Source organism: Anarhichas minor, unplaced genomic scaffold, assembly GCF_050575085.1.
Source record: "Anarhichas minor isolate MPS153535 unplaced genomic scaffold, ASM5057508v1 ptg000024l, whole genome shotgun sequence".
In the NCBI taxonomy this organism is placed as follows: Eukaryota; Metazoa; Chordata; class Actinopteri; order Perciformes; family Anarhichadidae; genus Anarhichas; species Anarhichas minor.
Window position 1 is genome coordinate 8759187 of NW_027466470.1, and position 12458 is coordinate 8771644.

The 12458-nt window shown below is 42.1% G+C and overlaps 1 protein-coding gene across 3 annotated transcripts in view; it reads right to left on the minus strand.

Moving 5' to 3' along the window:
• Positions 1-12458, minus strand: part of LOC142956169 (rho GTPase-activating protein 29-like) — a 29297-nt gene that overhangs the window by 8138 nt on the left and 8701 nt on the right. The window contains exons 1-11 of one of the 3 annotated variants that reach the window (XM_076097567.1): positions 8146-8282; positions 5452-7953; positions 4487-4583; positions 4197-4269; positions 3883-3943; positions 3103-3252; positions 2249-2313; positions 1998-2108; positions 1502-1582; positions 1180-1347; positions 785-922 (exon numbers count right to left, since the gene is read on the minus strand). In XM_076097567.1, the coding sequence (XP_075953682.1) occupies positions 785-922; positions 1180-1347; positions 1502-1582; positions 1998-2108; positions 2249-2313; positions 3103-3252; positions 3883-3943; positions 4197-4269; positions 4487-4583; positions 5452-5476 (969 nt within the window). In that variant the 5' untranslated portion in view covers positions 5477-7953; positions 8146-8282. Of the gene's footprint in view, positions 1-784; positions 923-1179; positions 1348-1501; positions 1583-1997; positions 2109-2248; positions 2314-3102; positions 3253-3882; positions 3944-4196; positions 4270-4486; positions 4584-5451; positions 8290-12458 lie in introns of those variants that run through there. The other 2 variants (XM_076097565.1, XM_076097566.1) reach the window with 2 other exon arrangements.

Sequence of the window (12458 nt, forward strand, 5' to 3'; positions counted from 1 at the left end):
TTTCAGTACCTGAGAGATTTCTGAAATCTGTGTTCCTTAATCAATTCTGTGGACACAAGTTTACAAACCACTCCAATCTTAAAAATGCGTACAGCGCATGTCAAATGGCTTGGTTCATGATAGCATTGGTATGGGGTTCAGCCTATCAATGCCTTGAACTTGGCTGATCCGAGCACATTTTTTAACTTGACCTTCTGTACAATCTGAAAAATTCAAGCAATCTGAAAAATATTTTTTGCCAAAAAGTTGCCAAACACAGGAAGCACAGCACATAGTACAAGTAGCACATTAGGCTACCGGCCCAACATTAGTCATTTTGTGATCATATAAACAGCAATTTGTGCTTCTTAACTGATTCTAATGTGAAATATGGAGCTTTTATTTTTTATCACGTCAACAAACCATTTACAAGCATCAGAATCAGCTTTTTTTGGCCAGGTATGTGAAGACATACAAGGTATTTGACTTTTTCATTGTTCTCAATGTACTTACCAAGAAATAAACAAGGACAACAAATCTCGGCAGAGGTGACACATAAACATTTAACTACCTGTAGCAACATAGTAACGTAGATTTAGTGGTGCTGTTAAGTGTTAGTGCTTGTATTAAATTATCTTTGAAGTTTTAGTCTTGTGCTTCTGTGGCGCTACTAATTTGTTTACTATTTATCATGCATTACTTATAAGATATTCATTTAAAAGAACTGTATGTTATTGGACAACCCAGTCTCCTCTCTCAGTTCAGTGGCTTAGCTGACTGCTAATATTATGTCCTGTCCACTCACAGCTTTTAGCGTGAGGTCACACTGGAAGACCATCTCTCGGATTTGTGTGAGGATGGTGCTCTTGGCGTTGGCCAGATCCATTCTCCTGACGCCTGCGTCAGCCATACAGCTCTGGTACTGGTCCTGGGCCTCCTCCGCCTGAACAATGGAAACAGAGAATAGCGTGAGGACGTGGATGAAATGCTAAAAGTACAATGAGTGTGCAGGAATTCAACTGCAGTGCACTGCCACAGAGACAGATTTTGACAACAAGGTGACAGAAACCCAAGCCAATATGAATTGTCCTGGTGTGGTAAACCTCACCTATCGACTGAGAAAGCTGAAAATGTTTAGGAATCATTAAAAGATGCTATTTATCATATCAATTATTTCCCCATATCCTCTCCCTTGCCTACCTTCTGCAGAGCCTCCTCCTCCAGCTTCCTCTTCTTCTCCAGCTGTTTGTTACCAGCATTAGCCTGCTCCTCCTGGGAGCGGTTGGTAGATGAATGGGCTTTCTGGTACTCCTCTCTCCTCTGGGCCTTCAGCACTCGTGCCTTACGCAAGGTTGCATCGGCCTCTTGCTGCCAAAACCACACAGATTAACCACAAATGCCCATGTGATCACAATGTGACATTTCATAAATACAATCAGGTTATCATGTTAATAAACATTGCATGTGAAGTGACACAGTAAAACATGCCGATAGCGTGTATCTAGTAGTGTGCACTACATACCATTTTCTTTTGCTCCCTCTGCCACTGCTCCTTTAAGTCTTTCCTCGACTTGTCAAGATCAGTTTTACGGGCCAGGAGAGGCTGAGAGGAGAGGGAAGGTCAACTATTACACTGAGGCACACAATTTCAAAATGCCTTTTCCCTGAAGGGATGTTTATTCTCAAAGGTTTGACATTAAAAGATAAGGCATACAGATGTTAACTATATCAGAGACGCTCATTTCCTAATCAGCACATACTGTTGCAGTACTTTAAGAGTGCCAGATTTTGCACGGATGGCACAGACATGATGTCTTTTTTCTTTTCTTGTATTTCACCAAAGGTCTTTTATTGTTGTGCACTCTTTATGTGCATGGCGCGTATGAATAGCTCTGCTGCTCATACATTTTTTTGACTATGCTGGGTGTGTCCGCTTGAGATTTAGAAGCCCCAGGGACACCCGATCACACCCGTGGCTACTATGTGTGCTACAGTCGTCTTATTCTTCTTACTCTTACCTGTATGAACTTATTCGTCTGAAGAGCCATCGCAGTTTGAACAAGCAGCTGTTTGTATTCAATGTCGTTCTTGAATGTAGAAATGTAGACATCACTGAATGGCATGTACACCTTGGAAAAATGAAATAAAGAAATTAACATCGGAAAAACACTTTCATACGTTTTTTTATTTGAACAAAGACAGGAGGTAACAATTCTATACTAATTACACATAAGAAAGGAATATTCGTATGAAAAGGCTCTTCTGTTACCTGTTGACTGACCAGTGTCTTAGCAGACTCAGCCATCTTTGCATAGCTTTTGGCATACTCAATATCTGAAAGACAAAAAGTTTGACGAAACCAAAAGGAATTATTCTGTAATTATTATTATTATTATTATGTCTGTAATCACTGTCAACTAATGATTACGTGTGTTTAGGGGATAAAAGCATAAGCAAATGTTTTCTGCTTCGACTCAAAAACAAATAAAGATTCTCATTAAATATATATCACCAGGACCTGTGGGATCCCAAACTATATCGAGTATAGGCTGTTAAGCTAAATACTTTGCTTATTGATATGGTCACCTGAAGCATAAGAATAAATAGACTATGATATTGTGAGTATGCATATATGGTAGAAGCATAGCATATCCACAAACTGACTCATTTCAATATTCCAGTTGTCTTGCCATGGCCGATTAGTTTTCTGTAATTGCTTTGATATTCCTGAACATAACAGCTAAATGTGTAGGAGAACACCGTCTCTGCAGTTTCAAGAAGTTTCCCTTCTGGTATAAAGGAGTGAAGCCTTTATTCCTGACTGAGCTGAGCTGAGCTGCCTTCTTGAAGACCTGTTAAGTGCCCAAAAACTGTTCTGCCACTTCTGAACTCTAACCTCTATTAACAGCCAAAAGACTTATAATGACACAGGGGTCCATTTGCAAAATGTTGCTTCAGTCCTCCTGGTTCAAATACAATTTACAGATTTTTTTAAACTGCACTGCAACACAGAATGGGGTGCATTTCTACCGCTGTTCAGAAGTGATCAATCATCACATTCTTTCCCATAATATCTTGGATAATGTCCTAATGCAGTAACCCAGTGCACTGTCAATGTCTCACCCATAGCCAGTCGCTTCTCCATCCAGGCCAGAAGGTCTTTGATATACTTGGACCAGGCCTTGGCGTAGAGTAGAGCAGACTCCACACCGCTGTCATTATTCAGCAGGGTCAAGTCAACTTCTTCCTCCCGCGTCAGCGGCACCTCTGGGCCTGGAGAGTCAGCAGAGGAGACGCACATCTCAAAACAAAGTAAATCGAAACACACGGTATCAACAGTAATGCAACGCGCTGGATTGATGCGTCTCAGATCTACTATCCCAACAGACGTGTGTGGGAGGTAAATGGAAAAACACGTTCAGGTTCAAAGTTGACAGCGTAGGAGGATGTGAAAGTGCCGGGCATCTTTTCAAATAGTCCAACAGCATTATTTTATTTTACTGGTCACACTGTGGCGCACATCTCTCCCAGCCACCCGCCATCTGATTTAACACAAACCCCATGTGTTTCCCATCCCACACGGAACTACTCCTAAACAGGCAAGGAATGTCGGATAAGTGTCCAGAGAGGGGAAAACCAGCAGCTTGCATGAAAAAAAAAAAAGCAGCAGAAATAACAGGGGTGGAAGCAGAGGCTTAGGGTGGGTCTACCTCAGGCATTCAAGAGTCCAGAGCCTAAAACACTTGGCCAAATCACAAGCTGACACTCTTGGCCGCCCTGGGCTACAAAGCAAACCATTAAATGCTTTGTAAAGCAGCCATTAATAGCTATTACATTTCAGGATCCATTTATTTCACACCCACGATGCTCAGACGTAATTAACAGAATGTGAATAACACTTACCCACAAGATCATTCTTCTCTGAAGCGTATCCCTCAGGATCCACAGAGAGATTGTCAAAAGACTGTGAAAAGGACATCTCAGATTATAAGGAGGCAATATAGCAGACATGCAATCAAAGTCAGACATCAGAAGCAGCAGGATTTTCAACACCCCAATTAAGTACAGAAAGAACGTCTTTGAGGCTTTTTTTAAATGGAGGCGTGGTGAAATTGCTGCTTTAAATGCACCCTTTTGAAAACTATCATGTTTAAAGACGACAGCTTTAAAAAAAAGAAAAGAAAAAAAAAGCTGAGAAAAAGAAGAGTGTATCTCACCCTGCTTCTCCTGGTCTGGGGGATCCCCAACCCTGAGCCACTGTCCACATCTCCCATAAGGAAGTCAGAAACTCTGGAGGGGAAGATGTGTAGGTGTAAGTCAAACGTACAGCGTGATATGGTATGCAGGGGTTTGCTCTCATTAAAAAACTAAAAGCAGATCTACAATTCAAAACGAGGACACATATAGGACAGAGAGATTCGCTTAAGACTCAAGCAGTGCTTTTGTTACACAAAAAAAGAAATAGCAATCTCGTGGTGTTGAAAAGGTATACAAACATTGCACTCACACATTGCCGAATGTGAATGCCAAAGTGTCAATGGATGTGTGTATCTCGCCAAATGTAGCTTTTGTGTTTTCTTGGTTCTCTTCCTTGAAGTTAATGCCTGTGGAGAGTGACAAAACACACACGAACCTCAGCCAAAATGACATTGCTATACAAACCAGCTTATGTATACTCAATCATTCAACAAATGCATAAACACAACAAGGCCTGTATGTGGCCGGGTGATGAGATATCACCAATTTTAAAAAATACACATGCACAATAGATCAAATACATTTAAAAACCAACAGCGATGTATTAAATGCCTCAGAGCATTGTGTGTTTTTCTGTAATAATGAGAAATAGAAGCCAGTGTGAAATGTTTAGCTTTTGTGTGTCGTCTCTATAAAAGGGCTGACGTTGTCTCAAGTAAGTGTTGACATTCTCCTTCGACGACAGACAAAAAGTTACACAGGGTGTGGTTACGCAGGGTCAAGAGTTTTAAAGACAACACTATGAAAACAGCTTAAAGGGCAAGGACATGTACGTCTTCCCATCCAATGAGAAATGTCTTCAAGGATCTTCAGGGATGGCAATTGAAGGACTATTCAGAAACAATCCCAAAGTCTCCCTCTTTAGTTCCAGTGTGTTATGATCCCATGAGCCATCTTCCATGTTGATAATGCACAGAAAAGGTAATTAATCAAACACATTCTTTACTTCGAGATCTATTGACAGCAAGATGTCCACTTATTTTAGAACCAGGCCATCGAAGCTTGACAAATCTTGGAGAATGTGTGCACAGACCTTTCACTGTCGGGGAACAGTTTTTCTCAGCAAGAAGACATTTGCAGAGAGCAATCAGAGGAGCAAAAGACCGAGTGAAATCCAACTAAGCCGAGTACTTCCTGTCTGCCCGCAACAGGAAACACTCACACAGCTTGAGTTCTGTGACATGTAATACTATACCTAACTGTCAGAGCGCTTACCTTTTCTCTCTCTCTTTCGTGGCATCGTTGTCTTGTAACTGGTACCGGAAATAAAAAAAAGCTCTAAGAAGTTCCATTTTCCAGTCTGCTTTCTAGCTTTTGTGCTTCCATTTCCTCTTCATGAGAGCAAATTCGATCCATGTCAGTGGTGGTTGGGTAATCGTAAATGTCCAACCATTGACGAAGCATAGAAGGGTCATGGCATGCTGCGATGGGGAGGAAACCCCACGATCCAGAGAGACTCCCGAGGACACAAAAAGAGGGGAGACAGCGAGGCACAAGCCTCCCTGTCGTGCACCTCCCTGGCCATGAATGCTAGCGTACAACTCTGCGCTGACTTCTTTCTTCCTCAGGACATCCTGTGGGTCTCATAACAATGATTCCAGAGCTCTGCCCCCCCTTGTCACGATTGAAATATGGAAACTGCATCATTCAAGTGCAGAGGCCATTGTCTTCTTTCGTTTGAGCCATAACGGGGATAATTAGCTCCTGAAAAATGTCTTTAGTGGGTTAAAACCATATCTTATAATATTATTATAATTCTGGCTTGACATAGCTTAAAATCTCTGCTGTGATATGCTTTTAAAAACACTAAAACATCAAAGATTTGTTCTTAAGAAAACAAAAAAAAACTATTGTATTTACATGCAGAAAATAGTATCCATTATTATTACTATTATACAACAGCATTCTTTTCTTAGATTAATAAAATTAACTACAAAACGTTCATCTGATAGTGACAGAAAAATACAAAATTGACTGGGAGGGAAAGAAATTCAAAAAGTTGAGGAAGTTAACACTTTTATTGCACTTGTACTTCTGTAGGAGGAGGGGAACATGAACACTCTCTCAAAACGTGACCAGGAAAAGATATTTTGTCTGGGTCTGCTTTTGAACTTCAATGAGAGGCTGTGAAAAAGATCAACGGGCCTTCTCCGTTGCTGCCCCCTCCCTCTGGAACTCCCTGCCCCAACACCTCAGACATTCTTCGTCACTCGCCACTTTCAAAACTGCACTTAAAACTCACCTATTCAAATCTGCTTTCAACCTCTAAAGTCAGTCATGTATGTTTTTTCTTTCTTTCTTTTCATGTTTATTTTTATTTTATTTTTTTTTCTTACTGTTATGTCGTATATTTTGTTCCCATTATAAATGCTTCTATTGTTTCTGTTTTTAACATGTAAAGTGTCTTTGAGTGCCTTTTAAAGCGCTATATAAATAAAATGTATTATTATTATTATTATTATAAATTAAGCTAAGTGGAGCTGATGATGTGCTTTACATTTTCCGGTTAGTTAAAAAAACAACAGGTGAATAGTTTGAGTGGATGACATCTACCCGGGCTTGACATTAATGCTTGCCCAAGGCAAGTAAAATCTGTGTTCGAACAAGTGGAATGCCTGATGCGTCCAAACGGGCAAGTGAAAAATAAATTAGGGGCCAGAAACTTGAATAAATACAGTTGTTTGAAGAGATGCTTTCGAAGCAATAAAATAGATATTAAAGAAGGAATTATAAGGTAGTAAACTCATAAGTAAACACCTCAAGCCCTGATGCATGTATAAATGGCATTTAAAACTAGTTAGACAACCATGCGTTTGGAGAGGGAGGTTTTCTTTCTAGTAAATTCTGCCAGCTCCACTCGCCCCAGGTGTCCCGAGCATCAAAGAGCAACGTGAGTGAAGAGACGACACACTTTGAAGACACTGAGACGCACGAGTCCTGTTATTATCCAAACCTTTGAGTCCTCATCTCTGATGTCTCGCCGATTCATTCCTCCTCTGGCTCGCTGTCTGCATCAATATTGTGTTACCTACTGGCCATTAGGGAGAGTCCAGCCAGCATGGGTATTGATGTAAGGCCCCCCCCTTGTGGACAGGCACATTTCCAAGTTTCCACTTGTCAACTAGATATGCAACTACTGTATTTACTGCGAGATTACATGACAGGGCTTTCCTTGAAAACAGGAACGGCGGCGCACTGCACCGCCATGCTGTACAATAGCCGTGCTGTGGTGTCATTTTTCCATCCCGTCACTGTCAGTCCAGTAATTAAAGTTAGTCTCAATAATGCCAATAATTCTTTGGCTGATCCAACACGGGATCTCTTGTGTTTCCTTCGTGCATTCTAAACATTGTCGAAGCACTTCTCAGCAGACTACAGATGCAGACATGCATTCTTAAGCATTCCTAAGGAGTAGGTCACAACTCAAGATATTGAGATAGGGCAGGTTAGCTGTCAGGCAACCACACACCCCCATGAAGCTTGGAAAAGAATGAAGACTCACGGATGCGCTTGACTGACAAGCAGCCTGCCGGGGGCCTCCGCGGTCGCTGAAATATGGAATGCAAATTACAGCCGTGTAGTCTCTGCTGTAGAGATCCTTGTGTGCGAGTTAGGTTGAAGAAATACCCTTGCGGTGGATCACGTTTCCGGCTGGAGTTGTGGGTCGAGATTCCTTTTCTTTTGTATTCATTCAGGAGATGGGATAGAGATCTGTCGCTGAAGGAGTAATTATTTCTCATACTATGACCTTTCAGAAACAAATCTCCAAAACTGACGTAGGCTTTTAGCCTGAACCAGAAATGCAACAAAGAGATTTCATGCCAAGATATATGAGCATCAACTTGGTGCCCGAGTGCTTTTGCCCGTATGTCTATGTGCCTTCATGCATGCTTGTGAGTAATTACCGACCTTTCACCTTGGCAATGACTGTGCCAGCCGCTCCCAGGATGTCCACTGAGTTGAGGGTCTGGTGTTTGCTGATGATGGCTTTGAGGACGCGGAGTAACTCTGCCAAACGTTCCTGCACCACTCCCTGAAGACCTTCCAGATTCTCTGAGAAAATGGGAGAATAAGTAAATCAATCTGAAACACAACCACCGTGCGCGATTTGCAAATCACACATTTCCATCCATTTGTCAAAGACACTACCATCACACTACACTTTGAGTCACAGGTTAGCCAGTGCCAAATGAATTCCTGCCATTCCTTTTGTCTTAGCCACACGATTCACTTGGCAAATACTTTGTTATTTTGCAATAATGAAACTTGCATGTCATCTTTTATCTCACCCAGACAGTTCAGGGCAACTAATACAGTGTATTGTCTGTGACTCCAGATATAAAGTGGTAGACGGTTGGGGTTGAGCGACAGTGACTAGCTCCTGCGATGAAACTTCTTTTCTGCTTCCTCCAGGCAGACAGTAACACCACGTACAACGGAAAAGGCATGCGTCTATGTAAACAGGTCACACTGTGGCAGTCGCAGTTATAACATTCTCACACAGGTGGAGTTCACGAATACAGAACTGATTACATGCTTTTTGAGGTTGCGTGCGCCCAAGTGAGGTCCTGTCAAACTCGTACTTAAGAGAAACATCGCAGTTAACAAAGCCACAGACTGTATCTCTGCAACAGCCACGGTGTCTTTCAACATCCTTGAGTACTGGTAGAGTTACAAGCTAAATGAGACCTTTATTCATTCAGCTTTTTACTGCTGAATATATAGAACTGTGGTGTCTGAGTTTATGTAGAACACAATAAAAGGGCACTCACACTACATTAGGATGAAGAAATAACATTTTAGAGTCGACTGAAGTGGCACACATGGCAGCTATTATGTACTTTTTCTGCAGCAATCAGGAGAAAGTGTGAAAAATATCTTGCATTTTTCTACGTTACCAGTGAGGTTTCTGAAGATGACACTGGAGGAGGAACAGAATGTACAGAATGCTTTTAGATTACCTCTATCCTGTTATTTTCACTCTGAAAGGTATGCTTTTCCTATAGAACCAACCAAAACAGTGGGGGGGGGGGGGGGGGGGAGGTAGTACACCATGTATCTGTATTTATGCATTTGAAAGAAGGCTCTTCAATTCAGTGTCACAGTGTGTTTCACAGACAATAAAACGCTTTGGGGGAAATAAAAGCCCAAAAGAAAAAAGAAAAAAAAAGTGACACACAACAGGAGGGGAAGATGGTCTCTGTATAGTCCTATGCAGGCTAATCAGCAGAGGCTCTGCAAGTTGGCACCAGACAATAGGTGAGTTCATGTCGAACTCACTGTTTTGGAAGTAGCAGGAGCACTGTCTGGAAGTGGTCTGTTTTTCATCAAGACCACCCCACCAGGCAGTAGCATGAGATGAGAGACTGAATTTATTGGAACGTTAAAAGGAATTACAGAGGGTGTGAAAATGAGAGCCTGTGTGTGTGTGTGTGTGTGTGTGCACGTGTGTGTGTGTGTGTGTGTGTGTGGCCCATTTGACTCCTCTCTTATTCAAAAGCACACACACAAACAAACACGCACACACACACTCGTTTGGCTCGTATAAAAACATGGTAGAAGACACATAATCCGCAACTGAGACATAGGGTCTGTCTGGCCATCTGTGACACTATTTAGAAAGAACAGCAGGAGAGATAGACAATAATATGACACCAGGCAAGAAAAGATTTTCACAATGAATCACTAGGGAACAGAACATAAAGAAGACTTGAAGACACTCCACATATACACACAATTACAGGACACAAGAGCAACACCAGGGTCAATCTAGCTGATTAGAAGCTAACCAAACTCTGTCCCTAGCCCCCACCCCCCCAGGATTAGAGAAAATGTGTCCTGTAGAGTAGAGAGGGAGGGGGGGGCGAGAGGTCCCTGAACCTGTAACACACACTTCAAGGTACCCCTCCCTACTGACAATAACAATGGGCCTTCATTACGTATCCCTCCCCTTCCCTTTAACCTTTATCACTCAGTTGTGGTCATTGAGGTATTTTTGCTTAGCTCAGTGACGTTTGAAGATGTTCTTATCAAAGACCTGTGTGGTTTTGACCATTAGCACGTGAGAGCCAGTCCCAACAAGGTCCACACCTGAGAATGTTCTCTTAGCATGAGGGAAGCAGAGCATTACTGGAGGAATCACAGCAGTAACGTTGGTTAGGATCACCCATTTCCCTTTCCTTTGAAAAGAGGAGGATTTAATTGGACTAATCTGTTCTTCAGAGAAGCGATGGGCGTGCAATTGTGAGGAAATATCAATAGCTGTGATGTTGTGGCAACAGAGACAGAGGGGTGTCTGCTGGATTGGAACAAAAGCCAATCAGAGCATTTATTTTATTTTACGGATTGGCATTATTGGCTGTATTCTTTGTTTACCGTCATCCGCTGCCAGCTGTCAAAAAGATCCAGTGTGCAGAGTTAAAACAATGGAGCAGCAAAAACAAACAAATAGCAGCCAGCAATTTCAATTAATGATATACTGACAGCGAGCTTCAGCAAACAGAGACCATGTCAATCATACTAATGAGAGCGGAGCTCATTTGGGTGTTAAAAACATTATCCGTCATGCATCGACTCTAGCAACATTTTTGCTCAACACCTCAAAAGAACTGGAGAGGGGAGGCACACTTGAAGCACAGTGTATTTTGTATGCAGTTAAACATAGTCCTAGACTTACTTAGGCTAATTATGGACTTTGCTGCTTTTATATGAAGGACAATATAAATAGACCATGAAAAAAAGTCAGCAGATGCTGAATTCAAATTAAGGATTCACATTTTAAGTTTCTTTCTTTTTATTTAAACCATTTCATGAGGGTGAAAATGTGTGTGCATGTCACATACCCTCCACATTGTGCATGTGAATGTCAGCACAGTGAATGTGCAATCAGGCTACTTAGATCAATGTTAATTCATCACCCTAAAAAACCCATATTAAAAAAAAAAATAAACAAAGGAATTGTATTGAACAATCAGAAATGGGAATAAAGCTATCAAAACAAGGTCAGATTTTGGTGTGACGGCTCGTACCGACCACCACCATTGTTGCCCTTTGAATTGTGTGAGAGGATCTGTGCTCACCGCAGCGTGAGACAGCTGAGAGAAAGCTGGTAAAAAAAAAAATTTGAAAAAAATCAGTGGTGAGTGGTTTTGCCACAACAATGGCATCAAAAAGCCCACTAGTAATTTACAGCCAATTGTGGGGGCCATGCCATTGTTTTGGTAGCGATAACAGCACTGAGGCAAAGAGTGGGGCCGTATTGTTTAAAGGAGGACCCCCTGCCAACGCCGACGCAGCTCAAGGCTGCCTCCGCTTTCTTTACAGCGGTGGGATGAGCTAGTGTCCCGGCCACGCTTCACGCTCGGTCTGCTTCATTTATCCTCTGCAACATCAAGACCTCTTTCCCTTTTCAGGAAATAAAAGTCACGCTGAAAAATAGTTCTAGTATTTGAACGTTTGAGACCGCTGCCTAACAACACATTTAATATAGTAGAACAGACAAATGTTGTTTTACTCATAACACATATTGTGTTTGGAGTGTGACTTTTAAGCAGGTTTAAGTGGTGATTCAACTTTAGCACAATACAGAAGCTCAAACAATTGCCTTTTTAAAATGAATGTCTCCCCTTTTGTGGTTGTGTGTGGGGGGGTCCCATTGTGTCTAGCGAAGCTCATTGTGTGTCTGGTGCAGAGATTGACCAATCTAATCCAAATCTTCAGGTGGCCTGACAGAGGTTACAGCCTTTACTCCCCCCCCCCCACTGATAACAACAGGTAATCAACTGGCCTGTCACACACGCGATCTGCTCGACACGAAACAAGCCCGGGCAGCTCTGGTAACACAGTGCGGCTTGGGAAACAGCCGCAGGGCTTTACTGAAAGGCCAAGGAGGCCATGGTTCCCCATCAGCATCACCTCCTCCTCCTTCTCCTCCTCCTCCTCCTCCTCTTCTTCTTCTTCTCTGGAAGGAGGGAGGGTGACGGATTTACATCCGCACCAGCAAATTATTTTCAGGTTTTCTTTTAGATGTGTATCCGTCGACCTCATTCCAGGATAGTGACACATTGCTCTCTGTGGTGACTCAGCCATTACCCCCAAAATTCTCCCCTACAAAAGGAAATGGAGCCTTTTTGTCCGTCCACCAGAGACACCTGGGCTAAATAAACTACACTCAGATTATCCACAAGTGTCTTCAATCACAAAGCCAGAAAACATTAAAAATG